This window comes from Syngnathus leptorhynchus, chromosome 6 (assembly GCF_054491065.1).
Source record: "Syngnathus leptorhynchus isolate UIUO chromosome 6, UIUO_Slep, whole genome shotgun sequence".
In the NCBI taxonomy this organism is placed as follows: Eukaryota; Metazoa; Chordata; class Actinopteri; order Syngnathiformes; family Syngnathidae; genus Syngnathus; species Syngnathus leptorhynchus.
In genome coordinates this window covers 2,055,986-2,080,936 of record NC_141200.1, presented here as the reverse complement: position 1 = coordinate 2,080,936, position 24,951 = coordinate 2,055,986, and the positions used below count along the sequence as shown (strand labels likewise).

At 47.4% G+C, this 24,951-nt stretch overlaps 2 protein-coding genes and 8 non-coding genes across 11 annotated transcripts; 1 reads left to right on the top strand and 9 right to left on the bottom strand.

Annotated features, from left to right (window-relative positions):
• The first annotated feature begins 923 nt into the window (after positions 1–923).
• appl2 (adaptor protein, phosphotyrosine interaction, PH domain and leucine zipper containing 2) lies at positions 924–10,771 on the top strand. Its single transcript, XM_085915044.1, has 21 exons — positions 924–1,164; positions 1,966–2,064; positions 2,166–2,225; positions 2,323–2,394; positions 2,929–3,016; positions 3,386–3,427; positions 3,502–3,560; positions 3,654–3,800; positions 3,863–3,945; positions 4,009–4,161; positions 4,629–4,817; positions 4,893–4,935; positions 5,010–5,066; positions 5,143–5,237; positions 5,345–5,500; positions 5,644–5,696; positions 5,797–5,971; positions 6,339–6,375; positions 6,449–6,616; positions 6,689–6,736; positions 8,066–10,771. Exons 1-21 carry the CDS (start codon positions 1,108–1,110, stop codon positions 8,195–8,197), a joined length of 2,013 nt encoding a protein of 670 aa, XP_085771170.1. The 5' UTR covers positions 924–1,107; the 3' UTR covers positions 8,198–10,771.
• trnan-guu (transfer RNA asparagine (anticodon GUU)) lies at positions 4,496–4,569 on the bottom strand. The gene has a single exon. It is a non-coding gene; the product is annotated as a tRNA-Asn (tRNA).
• On the bottom strand, positions 6,991–7,062 carry trnag-ucc (transfer RNA glycine (anticodon UCC)). Its single transcript has one exon. It is a non-coding gene; the product is annotated as a tRNA-Gly (tRNA).
• trnag-ucc (transfer RNA glycine (anticodon UCC)) lies at positions 7,152–7,223 on the bottom strand. The gene has a single exon. It is a non-coding gene; the product is annotated as a tRNA-Gly (tRNA).
• Positions 7,314–7,385, bottom strand: trnag-ucc (transfer RNA glycine (anticodon UCC)). Its single transcript has one exon. It is a non-coding gene; the product is annotated as a tRNA-Gly (tRNA).
• On the bottom strand, positions 7,475–7,546 carry trnag-ucc (transfer RNA glycine (anticodon UCC)). Its single transcript has one exon. It is a non-coding gene; the product is annotated as a tRNA-Gly (tRNA).
• Positions 7,630–7,701, bottom strand: trnag-ucc (transfer RNA glycine (anticodon UCC)). The gene has a single exon. It is a non-coding gene; the product is annotated as a tRNA-Gly (tRNA).
• trnag-ucc (transfer RNA glycine (anticodon UCC)) lies at positions 7,792–7,863 on the bottom strand. The gene has a single exon. It is a non-coding gene; the product is annotated as a tRNA-Gly (tRNA).
• Positions 10,772–10,824: 53 nt separating the features above from the next.
• Positions 10,825–23,775, bottom strand: tubgcp6 (tubulin gamma complex component 6). Of its 2 annotated transcripts, none has more exons than XM_085914991.1 (25): positions 23,484–23,775; positions 22,387–23,195; positions 22,102–22,265; positions 21,785–21,998; positions 20,974–21,132; positions 20,463–20,584; positions 20,315–20,378; positions 20,136–20,245; positions 19,963–20,054; positions 19,057–19,196; positions 17,611–17,760; positions 16,955–17,036; positions 16,477–16,565; positions 16,290–16,405; positions 16,066–16,204; positions 15,926–15,997; positions 13,820–15,857; positions 13,646–13,756; positions 13,415–13,574; positions 12,781–12,922; positions 12,504–12,698; positions 12,162–12,294; positions 11,384–11,597; positions 11,118–11,311; positions 10,825–11,050 (listed from the first exon to the last, which is right to left on the bottom strand). In XM_085914991.1, exons 2-25 carry the CDS (start codon positions 23,164–23,166, stop codon positions 10,959–10,961), a joined length of 5,772 nt encoding a protein of 1,923 aa, XP_085771117.1. In that variant the 5' UTR covers positions 23,167–23,195; positions 23,484–23,775; the 3' UTR covers positions 10,825–10,958. The 2 variants fall into 2 exon arrangements, with proteins under 2 accessions (XP_085771117.1, XP_085771118.1); XM_085914992.1 differs by having other exon boundaries at positions 13,646–13,753.
• On the bottom strand, positions 13,014–13,085 carry trnag-ucc (transfer RNA glycine (anticodon UCC)). The gene has a single exon. It is a non-coding gene; the product is annotated as a tRNA-Gly (tRNA).
• Positions 23,776–24,951: the final 1,176 nt, after the last annotated feature.

Sequence of the window (24,951 nt, the reverse complement as noted above, 5' to 3'; positions counted from 1 at the left end):
TGATATGATGAGTTGAGCACTTTTGAAACTTTGGAAACAAGTAAACAAAAACTCCAGATCCAATTGTACATTGTCATACTGCATTGTCTTTTTTAAAATCAGAAATTAGATCATTTTATCCGCATTTTTTCCCCTGACCACTTTGAGCCATGTTTGCAAATACTTAATCATCACAGTCATCTGATTCGGAACCACCACATAAGCAATTAAGGCGCCAAGCCACTCGCTGGGGAGGGAGGGAGGAAGGCTGCCAGTCGAGACTTGTCTTCTTTGTCAACGGCTGCCCTGCAGTATTTATTTACATTGTTAATTAAATCGAGATTGCGATTCCAAAACGTTGCAGATTATGCAAAGAATGCTGCTTTTCCGGTTTCCAAAGAATTTTTTAACTATGTGCTGTGATTAATGGTTCAAGATACTTATAACTCTTTATGTGCCTCCCAGATAGTAATTGTGCTGAAATTAATGTATTAAAACACATTAAAGATTAAATGCAAATCTGCTAAATTTAAAAGTTAAATAAAATCACTCCTGCAATGTGGTCGTGTGTACCTCTGGTTGGGAATCACTGCTACGTACCACACTTTGAAATTGTTCCATTATTTTTTCTTTATTACATTCCATTAAAATATATGGTAATAAGAACGAAAAAAGTATACAACAAAATAAAAGTAAAAATAAATACTAAATAAATATATGAAAACAATGAAATATCAACTTACTCATGTTTTTTTTTTGGGGGGGGGGGGGGGTGTTTTTATTTTCACTCTTATTTATTTTTAATTTATGCGCCTTGATCCTCCATTCCATTTATCTCGTGCCACTGGAGGCCGCTGTTTACAACCTAAATTCGGAACCACAGCCAGCGCTACAGAATTACAAAATAAATTCTTTATACAAAAAAAATCAGATATAAACCTGATGTTGACATTAATTTATGATTAAAAATGTTTTTGTCTGTTCCCTGACTCTGAATAAAATGCTCGGTTTCGAGCCGCAACAGCGTTCCACTTCCGGCTCAACCGCACAAAGATCTCTGGGAAATAGAGTCCGACGTGCTTAATAATTCAAGACCTGATTATTCATTACTTAACCGCCGCTCAGAAAATGCCGGCCGTACATCACAAACTACTCCTGGAGGACGCTTTGCAGGACAGTCCCCAGGTACGCTTATGTTGCTTTTATCACCTTCATGTCAAACATACGCTGCAACATGAAGAAAAATAATGAACGACGCTAGTTAGCTAGCTAGCATGGGCTCCTCCTCTGTTGTAGTCGTTCTCCACTCGCCGATGACAGCACCCAGTTGTTACGCTGTTAGAATGATAATAATAAAACTATCCTTTCTGCTTTAAATCTGACATTTCTTTGAGCAATTTGGCTGAGCAAATGTGTAGTGTGTCATATAGCCGACGCCTGTTGGTTGGTCGATTGCTCAGTACGACTGTCACGTATAATGTAGATGTGTAATAGCTCAGCAACAGTCGTATTGCTACATTTTATTGAACTACGTGATGCCAAACTAAGTTTATTTTCTGGGAGCGGCATTGTTTCCATTGTTTGTCTCGACCAGTCAGCATTAAACGTCATGAGGCGCTGTCACCGGTTATTAATTAATTATTGTGTGTGGGGTTCTTTTATATAAGGATGGAAAGTCATAATATCTTTCTATTGTGCCTCAGGCCTCACATGCTCGATATAGTTTACTGTTGTTGTTGTTATTATGCGCATGTATTGCTTTACTCACACAGAGGCTTGCATGGAGTTGGGATCTTAATGCTTTTCTTAAGTGCAACTCATGCTGGAGGCTCATTTTCCTTTTACACCAGTCAGCTCATTCTTAGAGTTGAAGTTGAAAAGTGGACATAATGCCAAGTAGTTACATTTTAGGCCGATCATATATTCTTGGCAGCCACAGTTGTATGCCAATTACTGACACATTTTCCCCCCCCTCACAACCCTCAGACTCGTTCCTTGCTCAGTGTATTTGAGGAGGATGCAGCCAACCTCACGGACTACACCAACCAGCTGCTGCAGTCCATGCAGCGTGTCTACGGAGCTCAGGTACTCGCATTCAGCATTGTACTCACAACAATAACTCATGTACAAGATGTCATTACAATGCATGTACCTCTTTCTGTTTTGTGCACTCCTAAAAAAAAAAGAGCGAGATGGGTTTGGCCACAGAGCAGCTCTCACGCCAGCTTCTTGCCTATGAAAAGAAAGTAAGTACACGCTAACGAACGCTAAAGCTAACCACTTAAATGAATGTGGCCAATGTATCAAAGTGTAAATCATTCATTCTTGATTTCTCCATATTAGAATTTTGCTCTCGGCAAAGGTGATGAAGAAGTGGTCTCCACGCTGCAGAACTTTGCCAAAACTGTGCAGGAGGTGAGAAGTGGGATGAAGTGCTAACTTTCCCAACTACTTGGACCTTGCTCCATCTTTTATCATTGTTCACCTGAGTCCTTATCAAGATGGAGCGACGTCCAAACTCTCAGCAACTGTTCAAACGACACACTCGTCGGGGCCTGAGTTAGAATTTTAGACACACGCATTAAACACACGCTAACTTAGAACAAGCATAATCGCGCACAGGCTAAGTTCCAAGCATGAATTAGCGCCATCGCTAGCAGCTAATCTGGTGAACTTTAACTCTTGCGCCATTGATAGAGCGCCTGCTTTTAGATAAGCGTGGAGGATTAATGGCGGCGTGAAAGCAATTACTCTTGTGCTATATGGAGTGCGGTCTGCCTATAGAAAAATGCCGTTGGTAGCGTAACAAACATTACTTAGTAAGTAAGGACATTGTGTCAAGATGTTTGGCCTCCATGCGTCTCGTCAAGTCTTTGTGCGTGCGCTTGCTCACGTCCTTCACATGTTGTTGTTGGGTTTTTTTTTTTTTCTGCACAATGTGCCATCCAGCTGAACTCGCTGCACTCGGATCTCGCCAATCAGATGGCGGACACCATGGTCTTCCCCTTGATCCAGTTCAGAGAAAAAGATCTGACGGGTAGAAACACACACACACACACACACACACACACACACACACACACACACACACACACACACACACACTGTTATATTAATTCAATAAATCTTTTTTTTTTTTAATATATATATTCACAAGACGTTTTAGACAATTGTGGGGCACCACAAGGACACTCAAATATGCCTCATCAAATGAAAGCTCTTTTTTTTTTTTTTTTCTTCCATTTGCACTTCCTTATTAAATTACCAGCTGTCCCAATACTTTTGTTTTTGATTCCCATTTTGCTTCGCACACTAACAACAAATCATATTCAAGTCACATTCACCTCCTTCCTCTCCCGACGTGCCGACTTTGCGGCGTGACTTTGTTTTGTTCTGGATTTTGCAGAGATAAGCACACTGAAGGAAATCTACGGCATCGCCACCGACGGCAAGTCCACAAAATGAGGAACTTCATCTCACGTCTGCGTGTCATTTATACGTGGATGTCTTTTTATTATGCAGAGCACGAGGCAGCCATGGTCAAGTACAGCCGCTTACCCAAAAAGAGGGAAAATGAAAAGGTACCCCCCCCCTTCCGCTATTCATCTCTAATGGACCTGCAGTGCTCTCGTTCACGAGCCAAATAAATGCACTTAATCCTTCTCGGGTAACAGCTGAAGGCCGACGTGGTGAAGGAGGTGGCGTACACGCGCCGGAAGCAACACCAGGCCTCGCTGCAGTATTACTGCGCCCTCAATGCCCTGCAGTACCGTAAGAGGGTGGCCATGTTGGAACCCATGCTAGGCTACACACAAGCGCAGGTACGAAAAGCACGGCGGAATAGTTTCTCCGTCAGTCGGACTCACACTTGCTCCTCCCTCAGGTTCTTTTCTTCAAGAAAGGCCTGGAGTTGGTGTCGAGGAAGCTGGACAACTTTCTGGTCTCGGTGTCGAACGTGACGCAAAAGTAAAAGACGCCTCATCGTGTCTGCCTTTTGACTTTCGGCTGTGAACGGCGCGCTGTGTTTAGCATCCAGACTCAATTGGACGCCGAAGCAGAGGCCATGCGCGTGACCCAGAAGGAGCTGCTGTCCGTGGACGAAGCCGTCTACACGCTGGATAAGGACAGCGAGCCCGTCAACCGCACGCTCATCCAGAAAGCTGGTTTTCTTAACATCAGGAAGTAGGAATGCCTCCATATCTCTTCGTGGAAGTGTTTAGAAAAACAGAAAGGAGGGTTTTGTTTATTACCGAAGAGGATTAGGGCCAGTGGAAAAAAAAAAAAAAAAACCGACGGGTGACAGCATTCAGATTTATTTTTTTCCTCAGAATTATTCTCAAAATTCTGACCTTAAAGTGAGAATTCCCGCTTTATTCAGACTTTAAAATAGAAATTCTCACTTTAAAGTCAGAATTCTGAGGAAAAAATCTAAGACAGAATTGCCTATTACCGTCGTCACGATTGATCGATAGTCGCTAAATTGTACCCATAGCAGCTCGTTTTAAAAATCCAAACTCGTCCCTGGGTGGGCTCGAACCACCAACCTTTCGGTTAACAGCCGAACGCGCTAACCGATTGCGCCACAGAGACATGCTAATCTTGTGGTGAGCATTCTTATCTAACCCATAACCCAAACCTGCTCTGCCCAGCAAAACCGGACTGGTGACCACAGCGTGGGACCGCCTCTACTTCTTCACTCAGGGGGGCAACCTCATGTGCCAGCCAAGGGGGGCCGTGGCGGGGGGCATGGTGCTGGACCTGGACAACAGTTCCGTCATGGCCATCGAGTGCGAAGACAGACATTACTGCTTCCAAATCACCTCGCCCACTGGAAAAGCGTACGCGCGCTCATCCTCTGCACGACGTCTTCGCCCCCCCCACGCACACGTTTATTGTTTTATTGATGTCCGCAGGTCAATGATCCTGCAAGCGGAGAGCAAGAAGGAATATGAAGAGGTAACAACCCAGGAACTCATTTTCTGACACGAGGACAATCGTGAAGCGTCAGCTCTCTCGTCTTTCCTCCTCAGTGGATTTGCACCGTCAACAACATCTCCAGACAGATCTACCTGACTGACAACCCGGAGGTAACTCCAACGACATTGATGCTTTATGCTATTTCCTCCACACGACGGAATTTTATTTTATTTTTTTTGTCGTCAGGCCGTGGCCATCCGTTTGAACCAAACCGCCATCCAGGCCGTCACGCCCGTCACCAGCTTTGAAAAGAGGCAGGAAGGCTCGCCCGACCCTGACAGGTCTGTTGAGATGTTCGTAGTCAATCCAAAGTTAGTTTGTCATATCCATCACGTTTGAAATCATCTCGCGTACCAACGTTTTGAGATAAAATTGCTCTCCGTCGCAGAGCCAAGCCAGGGGGTGTCTTCTCCACCAGCTCCGCCTCCCAGAAGTCCGGAGCCGGTCCCGAGCCGGAAGACCTGATCGCCCCCGGGACGCCCATCCAGTTTGACATCGTGCTTCCCGCTTCTGAATTCCTGGAACAGAATCGAGTGGACGGGAAGTAAGCGCTCGCTCTTTTGACAAACAAAGCTAAGGTTGACTCATTTTCTACACGTGGGACTCTTTGTGGCTTCTTATGTCATTTCCAGGAGGCCTAATGGGTCCGGGAAGTGCTTTAATCACAATGTTTTTCCTTCCTGGCAGACGCACAAATCCATTTGGCGAAACGGATGACGACTGTTGCCACGAAAGCGACGGTAAACGATTTCTCTTATCGTCGTCAACTAATTGTGGTGAGCTTTCTGTACATAAGCCCGGCCTGAATATTCCTTTCTGGGTGGTGGGGGGGTGGCGCAGACTCCCTCTTGCAGCAGGTGTTTGCCGTGCGTTTCCTGGGCTCCATGGCGGTGCGCTGCGGCGACAACCAGGAGGTGATCTACGAGGCCATGAGGCAAGTGCTCGCTGCCCGGGCCATCCATAACATCTTCAGGACCACAGAGTCACACCTGATGGTGACCAGCGGCAACCTGAGGTAATGAATGTCACCATCAGTGCTAGAAATTCCAATGCAAAGTGAATCAGAAGATAACCTGTATGCAGTTTGCCGATTCACACACTAGGTGGCGCTACAACACCAGACAACACAAAATGGAGGAAAATAGTGGTTTGCCAAGAGCAGAAAAAAAACCAAAACGAAAAATGAAGGAAATTTCTTCACCACATATTTAAGAATAAAAATAAAACAATTAAGCATTTAAAGCATGCGAAAATACTGTCTAAAAATGTCTTCTATAATAAAAATGTGTTTAGTGAATTCAAGTAACTTACAAACACATACAAAGCAGAAGCTGAAGGACCTCTGAATGATCAAATGTCTCTTCTTTTCAATCTTTGAATAGGCTCATCGACCCTCAGACTCAAGTCACAAGAATAAGCGTAAGCAAAGTGCCGAGTCGGCGTTTCCTCTGTCGAGGTGCCATGACGTACTTGAATGGTCTTGTATTTGTAGTTCCAGCTGGGGGAGGTGTGTCAGTTTGCGGCCCACCAGGAGAACAGCAGGCTGATGGGCTTGGTGGTGGAGGGCCGCGACTGGAGCGGCGGCGGCGGCGGCGACGACGAAGGTGGCGAACCCTCCTTTACCGCCTTTGTCTTTGAGAGCAACACAGAGGGAGAGAAGGTGACATTTCATTTCCTCCGTTCGTCTCCAACATGTTGGTAAAATGTCACTTGCTCTGTGCTCTGACTGCAGATATGCTACACCATGAGTTTGGCCAAGGATATTACAGAGGCCAAGAAGGTGAGTTTGCCAACGCATCCAAACGGGGAAGGAAACTTGTTACTTTTGCTACTCTTCTAAAATATAGGTATATTCACATTCTGAAATCATTTTCTTCCTTGGTAGCCAAAACCAGCCTCATCTAATGTGCATGCAAATAAGCTAAAAAAAAAATCCTTATCTGCTTTGACGCTAACAACAAAAATAAGACAAAACTTTATTTAGAGATAAATAAATAATGTCATGTAAAAATTAGGGGAGGAAAAAAAAAAGACTGCGTTGGCCGGGAATCGAACCCGGGTCAACTGCTTGGAAGGCAGCTATGCTCACCACTATACCACCAACGCGCTGCGGGAGCAAGTAGAAAGGGCTGCAAGAGAAGAAAAGTGCAACATTCCACAGCTGTACTGCATGAGAGGGAGAAAAGAAAAACCATTGCGTTGGCCGGGAATCGAACCCGGGTCAACTGCTTGGAAGGCAGCTATGCTCACCACTATACCACCAACGCACTGCAGAAGTAAGCAGAAAGGGCTGCAAGAAAAGAAAAGTGCAACATTCCACAGCTGTACTGCATGAGAGGGAGGAAAGAAATAACAGTTGCGTTGGCCGGGAATCGAACCCGGGTCAACTGCTTGGAAGGCAGCTATGCTCACCACTATACCACCAAAGCACTGCAGAAGCAAGCAGAAAGGGCTGCAAGAGAAGAAAAGTGCAACATTCCACAGCTGTACTGCATGAGAGGGAGAAAAGAAAAACCATTGCGTTGGCCGGGAATCGAACCCGGGTCAACTGCTTGGAAGGCAGCTATGCTCACCACTATACCACCAACGCACTGCAGAAGTAAGCAGAAAGGGCTGCAAGAAAAAAAAAGTGCAACATTCCACAGCTGTACTGCATGAGAAAAGAAAAACAACTGCGTTGGCCGGGAATCGAACCCGGGTCAACTGCTTGGAAGGCAGCTATGCTCACCACTATACCACCAACGCACTGCAGAAGTAAGCAGAAAGGGCTGCAAGAGAAGAAAAGTGCAACATTCCACAGCTGTACTGCATGAGAGGGAGAAAAGAAAAAACAACTGCGTTGGCCGGGAATCGAACCCGGGTCAACTGCTTGGAAGGCAGCTATGCTCACCACTATACCACCAACGCGCTGCAGAGTAGAAGAGAGCAAATGTGCAATGTTCCACTGCTGCACAAGAGGGAGAAAAAAAACTTGGCAGGCATACCACAGTATGACGTGGCAACTCTAAAATACACCACAATCAAAATATGCATAAGACATTTGTAGTAAATCTCACCACACTATTTTAGGATTAACTCTAAAGGATTGTGTGACACCCTTCCTTGGCAGAACCCCACGGCTCTGGCCCAGCTGATGAAGAACATGCCGCTCACCAACGACGGCAAATTCCTCCTGCTGGATGCAGAGAACAGCGACACGACCGACGGGGACGGACTTGACGATCTGGAGTCGGAAGCCTAGAAACCCACCCATACCCTTACCACATCAACCGGGGACTAGATTTGATCCCAAAAGGATTTCCACTGTTGGAAGCTCACAATGGTACTTTCCAGGTGTCACCGTACTTTCTTTTTTTTTTTTTTTTTTTAGTATGAGTGTACACAACACTCCATTCTGCTTGAAGCTTGAAGTCTGCTTGGTAAAAGCGCAATCCAGTTTAAACAAGAATTCTGAAACCAAGTTACATCATTTCTTTCAAACTGAACTTGAGTAAATACGGTCGGTCCCCTCTTCTCAAGTAGATGCAGCAACCCTGTTCAAAAGGTTATTACATTCCCTCTAGGAAATATTTAAAAAAAAAACTTCTCTTCTTAAAATATATAACAACTCTCACAACAGTATAGTTTAACATCTTTATAAATTCCAACGGTTTTTTTTTTTCTTGTAATTTTTTGTGCAACTTTAATTAATATGATTACAAACTACGTTTTGGGCAAAGCAAAAGTAACGTTTTTTTTTTAATTAGTCATGAACACATTAATTATCAAATTCACCCGTGGGGACAAGCGGTACAAATAATGGATGGATATAAAGCTGCTGTTCAACCCCTAGTGGTGTATTTTGGTATTACATCAGCCATTCAAACGCTTGATAAAAAAATGGTGACGGTCTTTTGCATAGGTTTACATCTATTTTTTACTTCTATTGTTTCTTGCTTATGTGTGTTCATTTTACTACAGTGGTATCTCGACTTTGGAGTATCATTCATTGCGTTTCCTCAAAAAGTCAATCATTTTTTCCCAATTGAAATGAATTGAAATGCCATTCATCTACTTTAGGTCAAGGTACCACTGTATTTGGAAAAATTTTCTCATGTACATTTTGCACACAAAAAAAGGGTTAAATCTGTGTTGTAAAAATCGACTTTGAAGGCTACAGATTGCACTAATGAATGAATTAAACATTCCATCTTTTGCGTCGTTGGATCTTGCATGTGACATTTGGATTGTAGTGTAATCAGTGACGTGCTGTGAGGTTCATGAATGGGGAGGCACTGACGTCTCCCCCCCCCCTCCCGCCGGGTAAAATTTGTCCGGCACCAGTGATGTGCATTCCAGTTCTTTTAATGTAATGTACCGAAGTAAAATTCCTTGTTTGGCACGCTCAAACATGGCGAATAAAAACCCTTGAATCTTGAATCTTAAGTGAACTGAATCTTTAGAATCAGTTCACTCAAAAGATTCGTTCAAACGAATCGTGCCCCCACAGACACACACTGATACTTTTTTTTTCTTCTTTTTAATAAATCAAATAATCAAAAGTCATGGTCAAAGCTTAAATGAAAGTGAAAAGTGCCACACCCGCCTTCACCCCCACTTTCTGATTGGCTGGTTGAGCTGTGACGTCACTTGGACACTCTATTAGGTACACCGCCATTTTCAGGTGTACCTAATCATAGGCCACTTCATTAGGGAAAAATCATGGTGAAAGTTTAAATGAAAGTGAAAAGTGCCACACCCAAACAACCCCCCACTTTCTGATTGGCTGGTTGATCTCTGACGTCACAAGGACACTCCATTAGGTACACCGCCATTTTCAGGTGTACCTAATAAGAGGCCACTTCATTAGGGAAATATCATGGTCAAAATTTAAATGAAAGTGAAAAGTGCCACACCCAAACAACCCCCCACTTTCTGATTGGCTGGTTGATCTGTGACGTCACACGGACACAGGTGTACCTAATCACTTCATTAGGGAAAAAGTTTAAGTGAAAGTGAAAAGTGCCACACCCGACCTCACCCCCACTTTATGATTGGCTGTTGGATCTGTGACGTCACAAGGACACTCCATTAGGTACGCCGCCATTTTAAGGTGTACCTAATCACAGGCCACTTCATTAGGGAAAAATCATGGTCAAAATTTAAATGAAAGTGAAAAGTGCCACACCCAAACAACCCCCCACTTTCTGATTGGCTGGTTGATCTGTGACGTCACACGGACACAGGTGTACCTAATCACTTCATTAGGGAAAAAGTTTAAGTGAAATTGAAAAGTGCCACACCCGCCCTCACCCCCACTTTCTGATGGCTGTTGGATCTGTCACGTCACTCGGACACTCTATTAGGTACACCGCCATTTTCAGGTGTACCTAATCACAGGCCACTTCATTAGGGAAAAATCATGGTCAAAGCTTAAATGAAAGTGAAAAGTGCCACACCCGCCCTCACCCCCACTTTCTGATTGGCTGTTGGATTAGTGACGTCATTCGGACACTCCATTAGGTATACCACCATTTTCAGGTGTACCCAATCACAGGCCACTTCATTAGGGAAAAATCATGGTCAAAGTTGAACTGAAACTGAAAAGTGGCACACCCGCACTCACACCCACTTTCTGATTGGCTGATTGATCTGTGACGTCACACTGACACTCTATTAGGTACACCGCCTTTTCAGGTTCGTTCGCCAAGATTCACGAGTGACAGACAACGTTCCTGCTTTGCCAGTCGACACACATTATGCTGTCATTGATGTTTTGGTTTTGTATTTGTTGGATTGTAGTTGATGGTGTTATACCGAACGTGTTTGAATAAAACAATAAGATCAATAGCTTTTAAAATGAAAATATGGAGTCTTTAACACAAATCCTTTTTTTTTCTTTATTTATTACAAATTTAGTGCAGGCAAATGCTTAAGTTCAAGCTTTACATCAGTCAAAGTGAGTTCATAGTTGTGGTGTATATACAAGAACACAGATATGGAAGCTGTTGTCATAAAGCTTCTTAAGAGTCTTTGTAGTAGTTGTTGAAGTTGATGCGTAGGAGGAAGTCTTCCAAATGCGGCTGGTAGCCTCTGTTCACCAGTTTGGTCACCACTGAATAACAACGAAAACAACAAACGTCAGCCGATGGTTCTCTGACGTCCGTGGCGGGTTACCTCACCTTTGAAGAGGAAGTGCGAGTAGTACTTGAAGGTGTTGTACGATTGCTGCATGGCGATGAAGCTGGGGTGCACTGTCTCCCCCTGCTGGCTGGTCCAGGGAAGCGCAATCAGTTGCGCACGGAACTTTAGGATCAGGCTGAAGATGCTGTGGATGATGTTCATTACCGGAGCGGCCTTCTCGGTCAGCAAAGCCCTGACAACCAAGTCGTGGATAAATCAATAAACAAATAAAAATAGTGGTGGTGAATCTTGGTATTAAACTGACCTGAAAATGGCCCTGTTGAGGTAGTCTGCGTGCGTCCGATGGATGGCGTCCAGGTCGCAGGCGGCGGCCACCTTGGCGGTGAATTCGCTCCAAGACACCTGCAGGATCTGGTTGGCGATGTAACCTTGGATGACCTTGACGAAGTGCTGCATCTCGTGTCGGTACAGCTGTAGCTGGTGGAACTGCACCGAGTGCCCGGCGCCTTTCACCACCGCTGATATGCAAGCAAGTGGACAAGCGCATTTATGATAAAAAAAAACAAAAAAAACATTATCTGAAGATCTTAACTATATCTTAAAAAAAAAAAAAAAAACTATTATTGTAATACCTCCAAATATTTCGGAAATAAGTGAAAGTTTCATTTCTCATTGACTTAGAAGTCCTTTCAAAAAAAAAAAAAAAGTTTGGTGACATTTCAATCAGCCCTCTTATGGCATCTGACATTTTATGATGATTTCTTTTCCAAAGGTACCAATCGATGTTAATGGCGTTTTTCGTACACATTTGCGCCGCGTTTGAGCCTTTAACACGTCGCCGTTCAGACGCCCTGCGGGAGTTGAGTGATAACAATCAATACGAGCGTTACGCTTTTTTCTATATGCGTGAAAGGACACGCGTTGAGTGGCCTGAGCACCGCCTCGCAAATCAATAGCGGCGGATCCATACGGCCGCACGAGGGGAACCAGAGGGAAAAAAAAAAACAGCAAGTTGATGATTCTTTGTGAATACAAAGTGGGAGGGGTGTGTGAGGGGGGGGGGGGGTGCTCGGTGCACTCACCCGTCTTCTTGAGATGGAACCAGACGTCGCGCAAGCTCCACACCATGTGCTTGAGCTGCAGCTGGAAGGAGAAGAGCCGGTTGTACTTGTTCATGCAGGTGTCGCTGATGATGATGTTGAGCGGCCAGGCCACCTGGGGGCGCCACACACAACAGCACTTCATTTCACATGTTCACATACCATCATCAAAACATGCAATACTCAAATAGTTTTTACATGCTGATTTCATGCTTTCTACCCGGTATGCACAACTCGGCCATCAGGGGGCAGTATTTCACACATCATTTTTTTACGTTAAACCCATCTAAGCGGTCGTAACACGAGTCGATTTGGGTTGGTGACCTTGTAGCGCAGCTCCAGGCAGTTGAGGGAGTCGGGGGCGTGCGGGTGGAAGGTGTCGGGCAGGAAGCGCAGGGCAAAGGTGAAGTTGGAGGCCAGCGGCGTGTCGCCGTGCAGGCTGTACTGCAACGCCTTGCTGAGGATGGAGTTGAGCACCAGAGGGGTGAGCAGCTCGCCGGGGGTCTGCCCGCTGCCCAGCTGGGAGGGTCGCAAATCACATTCGACTGTTACGTTCAACTCACTTATTGGAGAAGGCGAGAAAAGATTGAGCGGGCCTCACTTTTTCAAACAGCCGGTCACTGAGCGACTGGGCAAACTCGCCATCCTCCATCAGTAAGAAGTGACGCAGGGCCTCAAAATGTCGCTCCACCCCTAACTCCACAAAGAAGTAGTCCACCACCGCCTTGTTGACCAGCGACACGCTGCAGATAGAGCAAATGCAGCAAGAATGTGACGCAAAATCAAGCTGAACGACTCAAACGTCACCAGGAGGGAAAAAAAAATAATAATCACTGCGTTGGCCGGGAATCGAACCCGGGTCAACTGCTTGGAAGGCAGCTATGCTCACCACTATACCACCAACGCTGTGTGTGAAACAGATGCGGAAACTTTCTAAGAGGGAAAAAAGCCTCAAGCATTCCAGAGGCCAAAAGTAGGAAGGGGAGGGGTGGAGGGGGGAAGGAGGGGAAAAAAAAAAAAAAAAAAAAGGGAAAAGTTGTTTGCTTTTCTTGCTGGGCTACAAGACGGCGCAGTAGAGGCCCCAAGTTTTTTTCTTTTTAGTTAACCAGTATGAGAATAACCTGTGAACTTATTGTGACAGGAATAGGCTCACTTCAATAAATATTACTAGCAGGTTTTTAAAAGTATATGTAGCTCAAGAGCTGCCGAGGGTAATGGTGTTGTTAACTACTCACTGCGTGATGAGCGGGGCGGTGACCGAGTGTTTGATCAGAACCGGCAGGGAGACCATTTCGCTGAGGTGCACGGCCGTGGCGTCGGCGGCGTGGCGCAGGGCGGGCTCGGCGGGGAGGCCCCGGATCACGCGCTTGAGTAACTGGCACTCGGGGGACGACGCTGTCGCAAAAACACGAGCAGCGTTAGACCCGGCTGGCCCCGAGAGACGTTTCAAATGTGAACCGACTGACCCATGAGACTGGAGCAGTCTTCGTAGCGCTCCGCCTGGTAGTGAGCGGACAACGCCAAGAGATATTCTTGTTCCAATTTCTCTCCGGGGGACAAGTCAAAGCTGACGGCTGCTGACAAGAAGGGAAAGTTAGCATAGAAAAAAAAAAAAACATTCCGGTGTTTCATTTCAATACCTTCGGCATCCGCTTTCCCTTCCAAGTCGTGTTGGGTGGAAAGCGACGGTTTTGGTGCGCCTAACACAACGCAGCCCGCCCCGAGGGCGGAGTCTGACGAGTGCCCGTACTGACTTCCCGGGAGCGCCGACGGAATCGGCTCGCTCTGGGTGACAACGCAGCCGCTGCCCAGGCTGGAGTCCGAGATGTGACTTTGGCCGCTCTCAGGCGCCGCGACGGGCGCCGAACTCGACACCACGCACCCTACCTGGAGGGTGGAGTCGGAAGCGTGGCCGTGTTTACTCCATCGTGGTCTGGCTTGGGGCACGTCCGACACGTTCTCGCCCACTTTGATGTTGGCGTCCGAGGCGTGGCCGTGGACGTTAGGCACGGGGAGCGGAGACAAGAAGTCAGAATCGTTTCCTCCGACTTTGAGGTGGGCGTCGGAGGCGTGGCCGTGGGGGTTTCGGACGGGCAGCCGATGGACAAAGTCGGACACGTTCTCGCCCACTTTGATGTTGGCGTCCGAGGCGTGGCCGTGGACGTTAGGCGCGGGGAGCGGAGACAAGAAGTCAGAATCGTTTCCTCCGACTTTGAGGTGAGCGTCGGAGGCGTGGCCGTGGGGGTTTCGGACGGGCAGCCGATGGACAAAGTCGGACACGTTCTCGCCCACTTTGATGTTGGCGTCCGAGGCGTGGCCGTGGACGTTGGGCGCGGGCAACGGAGATAAGAAGTCCGAATCGATTCCTCCGACTTTGAGGTGGGCGTCGGAGGCGTGGCCGTGGGGGTTTCGGACGAGCAGCGGATGGACAAAGTCGGACACGTTCTCGCCCACTTTGATGTTGGCGTCCGAGGCGTGGCCGTGGACGTTGGGCGCGGGCAACGGAGATAAGAAGTCCGAATCGATTCCTCCGACTTTGAGGTGGGCGTCGGAGGCGTGGCCGTGGGGGTTTCGGACGAGCAGCGGATGGACAAAGTCGGACACGTTCTCGCCCACTTTGATGTTGGCGTCCGAGGCGTGGCCGTGGACGTTGGGCGCGGGCAACGGAGATAAGAAGTCCGAATCGATTTCTCCGACTCTGAGGTGGGCGTCGGAGGCGTGGCCGTGGGGGTTTCGGACGAGCAGCGGATGGACAAAGTCGGACACGTTCTCGCCCACTTTGATGTTGGCGTCCGAGGCGTGGCCGTGGACGTTGGGCGCGGGCAACGGAGATAAGAAGTCCGAATCGATTTCTCCAACTTTGAGGTGGGCGTCGGAGGCGTGGCCGTGGGGGTTTCGGACGAGCAGCGGATGGACAAAGTCGGACACGTTCTCGCCCACTTTGATGTTGGCGTCCGAGGAGTGGCCGTGGACGTTTTGGGAAGGTAGAGGCGCGTCCACGTCTGAGACAAGCTGGCCAATTTTGATGTGCGAGTCTGAGGGATGCGCCGGGGAAGGCTCGGCGATCTGCTTGGAAGGTGACGCCAAAGAACAAACTCGACTACAAATGGAAAGATGGTGAGCATCCTCTTTGTGTTTCGTAGCATCTTGAGCAGCCACAAGTTTGTCTCGCTCCAGACGGACAGAAGCGTCGCCTTGCCCGAGCAACGTGGCGCCCCGAGGAGGTGGCCCGTTAACTCGGGAGATATTTGCAAGCTCCCCTGGGGTGTCGTGTTCGAGGGAGAAGCTGCACTGGGAAACGTGGCCGAAGGGGCTCGCCGCGGGGAGGCTCTCCTGGACCAGAGGCAGGTGCTCCCCCACGGGAAAATGGGAAAAGGAAGGATGGTTGCGGATCACGTCAGGTTGCAGCGGGGAAGAACCGTAAGCGGGCCGGAGCCGGGCCAGAGATGGCTGGCCGGCGATTCCTTCCAGCGGGCTGAAGGGGGCGCTGAAGTCGTAATCTATGAGCTTTGCTGTGGGACACGCCTCGGCGATCTCCTCCTGCTTGGTGTGCTCGACGTTTAGCGACTCGGGGAGAAAGTCGCCGGAGATGAAGGCGCTGGTGTCCACTGAATGAGACTCTTTGGATTCTTCTGGATTCTCTGGTTTCTTTTCCACTAACTGCTCTGAGGGACTTTCCTGTGAAGACAAAATTAATTTTTTTTTGTGTGTGTGTGTCAAATTTGAAGAAGTCAGCAATGTCGTACCAGTGCCGGTGGCTGCTGAGGTGGTGAAACTGGAGGTCTCTCTTGGCCCAAAGGGTACTTTTCCAAGATGGCCTGGTAAGAAGTCACGTGACATTCGTCGTGAACCTATCCTTGGCATTTAACCGCCTCACGCAACACACCTGCAACTCTTGCCGGTCACGCGCCAAGAAGTCCGATCGAGCTTCATCCAGTCTCGTTCTCTGCGACCTCCACAAGGCCCGGCGCTCCTTACGGGCCGCTTCTTCCGACAGGTGGCTGTACTGGGCGATCAGCTCCTTCCTGCGGTTGGAGTCACATGCACACGGAAAGTCTGCTAAGCCGGCTCTCGTCAATTATTTTTTCGATCGGGTCTTAGCGGTCAGACCTGGCTCTCTGCTCCAGTTGCTCCTCGAGGGCTTGAAGTCTCTTCTCGCGGTCCCTCAGCTCTCTGGCAAAGCTGAAGTCGTCTTCCTCCTGCTTCTTCTTGGCCAAAGTGCGCCACTGCGACAGGAAAAACTTTATCTTCCTCAGCCCCCGGTTAAAATCGAATGTTTGCAAAAAAAAATTTCTACCTCCTGCTCCTTTTCCAGGTGCTGCTTCAACTCCTGGAAGCTCTCCCTTTTCCTGGCCTCCTCAGCCAGACGCTGTGACACCTGGCGCCCTGCAGGAGAGCGAGCGAGCGGAGCGCCGTCAGCTGCTTAGAGCGACGTGCGCGGAGGCTCCCGCACGCGCACATCAAAAGAGGTTGCCATCTGCCTCAAACAAACACAGATACACAGCTACCACGGTGCCAAGGCACGTAAAGGGAACGACTTTGCCTGGCATCTTCTCGGGGCGCTTCGATGACGTGGGATGTTTGTTAGAGAAGCGCCGATCGGGCTTCGGTGTTGGAAGCCCGCTCGGAAAGATTCCTCAGTGCAATTACGTTCTTAAAGCAACACGGAGCTTAGCCATTTGGAAAAAGGTGTTCTCAATGGGCCAGGAACCAAGGCTGCATATCAAACATCATTAGACATGCTGTGTGTGTGTGTGTGTGTGTGCAACACTAACCGTGGATGCTCTCCAGGGTTTTGGCTGCCGATGCCCTGACCTGATTGATCAGCTCCTGGCGCGCTTCCTCAGCTCGCTGGGCCTACGAGCGTAAACGGCAATCATGTTTGAACAAGATGTGTTTGCCGGCGCCTTTACACTAGAGGGTAGAACTCAACAAGATGGGTGTGGGGGGGAAAAAAAAAAAAAGTACAGTCTTAAAATGTAATTTTAGATTAGCGGGAGAAATATGCCTTAAAAGTCATTGGCGGAGCTCGCAATTTTTTTGCCCTTAGAGATTTCAGGGAGTTATTTATTATAAGCCCCTCAAATCCACCTTCTAGATTTTTCCTATGTGGGAAAATTTCAAAATTCTTGTGGGTGGGGGGGAATAAATAAACAAATAAAAAATCAGCAAACACCAGAAAGTCAATTATCTATTTCAGGGGGTCCAGTGCCCCCACGGCCCCCCTCTAGCTCCGCCAGTGTTGAAAGCCACGCCCAAAAAAGAATTAAATCAAAAATAATAATACATAAATTGGCAAACACCAGAAAGTCGATTTCAGGGGGGGGGGGGGGGGGGGCAGTGCCCCCGCGCCCCCCCCCTCTAGCTCTGCCAGTGTTGAAAGGCACACTAACTGAATACACCGGAATGCTGACTGCGTTGACCCGCATACCTGCACCTCCCGACTGACGGCGCTGTGCTTGGCGATCCTCTCCATGCGGCCGCGGTACACGGCGCAGTCCCTCTCGATGGCCTCCACCTCCAGCAGGGAGAAGGTGACGGCGATGCGAGGCACGGGGAGCTCCGACAAGCAGATGTAGTGCTGCGGCCACACGGGAGGGAACCAGACACCTTATTAGACGCCGGCTCCATATTGCGACAAGCTCCTCTAATGTCGCATATTGTTTGATTGTATAATCCTTGGCGGTGGGATTTCATTTTAATAACATTCGCTGTCATGTTGCAAGACAAAGAGAAAGCAAGTGGGCAAAACCAATTTCCTTTGGCTCCGTTAACAGCCCCACGGTTGGAGTTTGCAATGGCACACAACTGCGCTGTATCATACCGAGAGCAGATTCGAACGCAGTCATGTTTTCCACGACGAGTTTCATTTGTTCCGTTACCATTCTCATAAGTGAAATCGCTCTCATCTAAAATCACCTTTCCCCATTTAAGTGAACAGAAGTTACATGAGCCATTCCGAGATCACGTTGCGCATGCTATAGCCACCAGGGGGCAGTATGACATAGACGGGGCTACACAAGAAGTTTCTCAACTGACTCGGTGTACTTGTGAGGTAATCTGGGTCAATCAAAGAGTTGAGATACATTTGCCATGACTGTGCTAAAGCAAGAGCTAAAAGATTTGACTCTGGCGCCATCTTGAGGCAAGGAACTGTGTTGAAGTGAAGAGAGGAGCTTGAGTAAGTCTGCCATAGCCTTGTCTAATCGGGTGGGGGGTGAAAGCGCCTTGTCGCCATCTTGTGACATCTACAGACAATTACAAACCTTTTAGGGTATGCAAATCTGCGCTGCGCAGGTGTACCTAATATTGTGGCCCACGCAAGTCACATGATCGTGCACATATGGAATCGACACGGGAAAAATTAGCCTGACACAAAAAGCAGAGCAGTGTGCTGCGAGCCGTCACACTCGAGTCTCAGCACGTCCAGACGATGCTTCATCACAGGGACGTTTTGTGTATTGATAAGGATTTGAAAGAGACGCTCGGTGTCCCTGTTCTGTCTCAATATTGATTTGTCGTCCCTCGCAGGCGCCCGTCTCGCCCGCCCCCCGCCTAAATGGATGACAGCGACGTGAACAGCAGAAATAATAACGCAACAGGCTTTGAAATATCACACTGACAATGAAATACGGCCGGGTTGTGTCAACGCCGATGACGTTTTTACGCTTAAGGTCATAAAATACAGCGGAACCCCTGAAGAGGTCATATTTTTTGCAATTTGACAGAATCCTGACTTCAGCTCAGTGAGCAGCTTCAATATTAATTCCGCGGTGGTTTCGTTTTTCTTTTATGTGTGCTGATCAGGCTAAAGTCTTATTTTTATTATTAAGTCAATAAAAAAAAAAAAAAAAAAAAAGGTGAGAACGCGGCCAACCTGAGGGCAGCAAATTTTCAGGAGGTTGATGGTCTTCCCGCAGACGTACACGTCGTTGGCCATGTGCCTCAGAAAAACGGGCACGCACTCCTCCACGTCTTGAGAAATCAAAGTGTAGCCTTGGACCCAGAAATGTTTGTCTGCAAAAAAAAAAAAAACAAGATAATGTGAATTAAGGCTTGCGGAGGATTTTACATTCAAGAGCGCTTTGTGCATTGCCGCCTGCTTATCCCCGGCCGACGAGATGCGGGAGCGCGGGGAGTTGATGAGGTGGCGCCGACGAGCACATTAACCTCTTAGCCAGACAAAGCGAGCGGCGTGGCGTGACCTTGAGCGGAGCGCTGCGTGACAAACTACATTTGGGAGTAGCGTGCATGCGTGTGGCCACTTTTATGGATTACTGCTCAAAGACAATAATTGCAGTGAGCTGGAAATGTCACCTTTGCGCTCTAATAAAAAAAAAAAAAAAAAAAAAAAAGATAAACATAACTCTTCCCATGCAATTACGAAACGCAGTACTTCATATTAGGTTGTGAGCAAACAATCCTCAGAGTCAAATTTAAACAACTTTCAAGGGGACGTGTTATAGTGAATTGATTGTTTTGTATACAAATAGTTGCTCCGCCCCCTCCGGGTGTAAAAATCAAATAAATGAGGAACAAGAAATGACCAACAAAACACTGCTGGCTTATTTGGTCTGCTTAGTGCTGATTATTGTCCAATAACTTGATGCAAGTCTCGGGTGCTTAGTTGTGCAAATATGCTGGCCAGGGTTAACTTGGGAAGTGTTTACATCATATAATACAATCAAATAAATCAATAATGCTGGCTAGGGTTGACTGTAGTTCAACTTGGGAAGTGTTTAAAAAAAAAAAATCTATCTTGCTCAACTACGGCAACAAATACCTCTGAAGCCGAGGTATTCCTCGTTGACTTGGATCATGAACTCTCCATAGACGTCTCGAAACACGCCACTGTACACCCAATCGGACACGAACCTGACAAAAACAGAGCACATGATCCAGGTAAGCGTAAGAATTTTTTTTTTTTTTTTTTTTGATGAGACACCGCCGACGGACCTGGTGTACGGCTCACAGCTGCTCTTGAGGAGAGACAGCAGCACCGGGTAGTTCTCGTTGCTGCAGTTGTTCTGCACTTCGTTATACAGGTGGGAGAGCAGCTTCACGCCCTGAAAGCAACACCGGTGCAGATTTAAGTCTCCTGAAAATCTACACGGGCGGATGAAAAAGCAATTTACCACAGGGAAGGCGGGCCGGTCGCCACCGGGGGGCCCGTCCACACGGCACAGTTCCGACAGATACCTGAAGCCCAGTAGCTCGTTAGCATCTCGTTGCTTAAAGATTTTAAATTAAAGTAGACCTCAAGTTGAAAACAAAACAGTTCACCTGAGTTGTTGGCCGACTTTGCGGAAGAGGAAGCCAACAGTCAGCAGGCTGATTCTGGGCGGCGTGCTGAGAACGCACGCTCGGTAATAATGCAAGTACTTCCTCAGGCCTCCCGTGAACGCCTACCAGACACACAAAAATGATTTGTAATTATGAATGACACTCCGCTGACATTTTCTCAGGATGCTGAAATGATTCTATTTGTATCAATTCATTCGAGCAGAATGAAGTTAATTATAAAGCTTGTTTTCCCCGCAACTTAATGTTCAATTAAATCTTACTCCAACAATCTTGTGGACAATTACATGAAGTGGCCTGTCTCGGGCGGTGAAGCTTTATGCAAATTTTACCTAATTTCAAACACGAGAAATGACTGAACGCGCTCGAGTGTGAGACGGCACTTTACTAGGGTTGTTTAAATGTTTGCTGTCTTTTGGTTCACTTTTTTATGAGAAGCGCAGACCGTCTAGGCGGCAAAGCGATCAGTCGATGGCGATGACGGCTTACATACCTGGAAGACCAGGCCTTTCTTTTCGGGGCTTTGCAGCGAGAAGCGACTGAGCCTCAGGTAGTAGGTGCCGTACCGGGCCAGCTCCCCCAAGAGACGAGACACGCTTTCCGGAGAGGCTCCCGACACGCACACGCCGGGACGGACGTCGAATTCAACACTCTTCAAGAAGATGACACAGAAGCCCGTTCAGACTAATAACATTTCATCAAGTGAGACGACATCACATTTCACACAGTGTCACGTCCGTTGCGACTTTATTAATACACGCTTTGGTGTTTGTTGTCCTTCTTATGGATTTTTGATGAGAAGTTGCTGGGCGGAGCTCTTTGGGGAGACGCAATATCGCGCAATGCAATTTTGCAACAACTGCCCGAGCTTACGTGGCAGCGTTGAGCGCGGCAGCCTGCGTGTTATCCTTCTCCGAGCAAGACACTGTAAAAAGAAATAACTCTCATCTTCTGGAGGTATATAAAATCTTTATGGGGAAGGCGCAAATAAAAGCTCCCTGGTGATTTCATTTTTTTTTTCCTGTAATGAGTTGAATTTTTAATGGCTTATTTTATACGCGCTTGTGCTTTCTGCTGTTCTTGGATTAACTGTATAGTATCAATTTGGAAAAACTATAGAAAGTGGTGGGCAACTGGTGGTTCCCGGGCTGCATGTGCCCCCCGACCACAATCTGAGTGACACCTTGATTAATGAAAACAAAAAAAAAGGGGGGATGCCAGGAAAAAAATAAACAATAACATATTTATTAAATAAAAAAACAAATGGAAAAAAAACCATGGAGAGCGAGAGGGTCGAGTCGCACCTGGTTGAGAGGAAAAGTAGTGGACGCCACGCCGATCAGCACGTTCAGAAGATCGCCCACCAGCTCCCCCTGAGAGTCGACGGGCAGCGGGAGAACCGGGGAGGCCACGCTGCCGCTGACCACCCTCATCTCGCCCTCCCACAGTCGGTAGAGCTGGTCGAATGCTTCTCTGCCGCTCTCGCTCAGGTAGAGAGATTCTCTCCTGCCCGGTGGCCTGGTCACACAATCATTGGATTTGTTCTTTTGTCCTTCAAGTGATTACCAGAACCTTGGCAAAGGTGTCAGGGACTCCTGAGATCATCAGACGTAAGCCTCACCAGCCGACCGACTCCCAGCAGCAGCGCACGCCGGGTTCAAATGTCCGCAGAGCCTCCCACACATCCATTTCTGGACCGGGGCTGGGCTCAGACTGGGAATCCGGCGTCAGGTTGGAGCCAGACTGGAAGCCTTCGTCGTCAGACTGATCCAAACACGGCGGAACCTGCACCAAGAATGACAACTGCTCGAAAGTTCTTGTAAGACACTGAAGTTGATGTGTTATTAAAATAGAAAAAATGCCCAAATAATAAACAGCCCTAAAGGTAAAGAAACAAAACGTATACCCTAATAGAGAGCCCAGTTACATCTACGTCGGTGGGCACAGGTGGAAGGTCTAGTCTGATGTCCAGGTCTGAGGTTCGAGTGTGCTGCAAGGCTCCAAACAAGGTCAGCCTGGTCTCCTTCTCAAATCTCTCCTCCAAGTCTGTTTTATTCCTGAGCGCCATCAAGCCTGCACCTGGCCGAGCTTCCATCAAACCCTGAGTTCCGTACAAGCGCTCCAAGGACGCCCACTCCTCCCCGCAGACGAGCCCCCAGGCGCGGGCCTCCAGCCTCTGCAGCTCCTCGCTCTGGTAAGGCCAAGGTGCGGGTCTACGTAGCACGGGCCTTTCCCGCCTCATGTAGTCCCGACTGAAGGAGGGCGGTGGCGGGGGCGAGGTACCGGCCAGGTGCACCAGAAGCTCCAGGACGGAATCCACCTCGCTCAGGCCGGAGGCGGACCCCTCTGGAAGCTTCTCCAGCAGATCCTCCAGTCTCTCAGCTTCCTCCCGGCAGCCAGCTACTCTTAGGTCAAAACATATCATCAGGACTCTGTTCCTCGGAGGCGAGCTAGGAGCCAAGGTGACGGGTGGCTTGGCGCCATCCTGGAAAAGCTTGGACAGCAGGGCGCCATAAGCTCGCTTCTTCAGAGCTTTGCGGTAGCCTTCTCTTGAGACGCCTCCCAGGGCCCGACGCTTCCACGACACACCAGCCAGGCTGCTGTCACACAGGGCAGCCAGCAGCTCTGTGATGCTGGCGCTGGTGTTGCAGCCGGACTTGAAGGGATGTTGAGAGCTCGAAAACATGGTGGAACTTCCTCCTCCAGTCTGGATGACTGAAAAGATGATTATTTATTGATTTTCACATTTTCACTGGACATTCCAACATAATGCTTCCTCGTGCTGTCACTGCGGTTGCGCGTGGTTAAATTTGGAAGAAACACATTCATTTATTTTGCAGAACTGCATTAATATGTAACTTCCCGGAAGCACTGACTGTACACATTTGGCGACAAGCTAGTTGGAGCTAACATGAGCTAAACTGCTCGATATCAAAACATAAGGTTAGCAACGGATAGGCATGTTTTCAGACTGAATCACACAATGTAATATGAATTGTTTACCTTCAAAATGTAGATGAATGTTTACTCATTCTAGAGACATTTCGATAGTCCATCCAGGATGTTACTAGCACATGCTAGTTGTTTTTAGCATCACCGGTCGCTTTCCTACCGTTGAGCTTACGAGCGTCTCATTACAAACACGGTATCGGTCCGCTTGCTCGGTGCCAAACGATCCTTTCTTACGTGTATTTGTTACAGGGGAGTGTGAAAAGAAAAATAGGTTCGTGAATATGGATAATGGCTCGTCTGTCATTCACTTTTCATCTTGCAAGTCCCCAAACCAGAAGAGAAAGAGCTTCCTTGATAGTGATTGGACAAGAAATAGAAACGCGGTGTTTATTGGCTGGTTTCTTGTAGAGTCCACACTGATTGGTTAGCTCGGTCACTCATACAACCCGCCTAAGTAATGATGCGTTCACGTGAGAACCCAAAAATAGTAAATCCCAAAATTTTTTGAGATACCATTTAAAAACAAATTACTTCTTACTTTCTATGTGTACTTTTTAGTTGATAATTACTAACAATGATACGTGATCAATATTTGTTATACTGTATATACAAATATACATTTTACAATTTCTAATTCCAGTCCAATTAGTAAAAGTACAAATAAGTGGGCCCTATATTGAATCCCTCCCTATGAGTTGCAATGTAAAGCGATGTAGCATGCTAATGTTAAACATGACACAAAATCAAAATCTTACAAAATCTAAAAATTGAGTTCATAATATGCAATCCATAACCGAAACTCCTGTATCTGACAGTATCGGACAGCTCATGAAAGAAAATCTAATTTAATGAAAATGCAAGCATCCAAAAGTGCATTGATATATTATTCAGTTGCCTCGCTTTTCCCCAAAGGTAGCCCCCCCAAAAAAATCAGAGAACTGTCTAATTAGAATGTTTTTTGAAGCAGGTGGAGGTCGAAGGCTGCCAGCTGGTAAACAAGCGTCCTGTGCAGAAAGCGAAACTGGAAGTGGAGAGAGGAGCATTGCAGGAAGGAGGCCGCCTATAATTGTCCTGATTTGCACTGAATCAACTTTGAAAGTCTCCTTCTGCTATTTGAGGGCGCTCTTCAGGATATTGCTCTTCCAGTGGGAGACTTAATCCAGTTCTTTGTATTGCCACCATAATCACGTCGCTATTATAAATAGCATTGACAACATGATCAAGCCAAAAAAAAAAAAAGAGTTTGACTTTGACTGTGTTTTAAAAAAATACATATTTTCAGATTTTTGCCACTTCATTAATCGTCCGGGTCAGGAATTCTCTTCAAGTGTGCGTTGATGCATCAGCGACAATCCACAGCCGTTGGTGCTTGCTAGGCAGTCAATACCAGGCCCCTCATCTTTCTTTATTCCCATTTCATGCTTAGCTGTCAGCGCCTAATTAATGTTTTCGCACTCATTCGTCAACCTTCAGCGGGGACGACAGGGATGCCGTGCGGCTATTTATATTCTCAACTCAT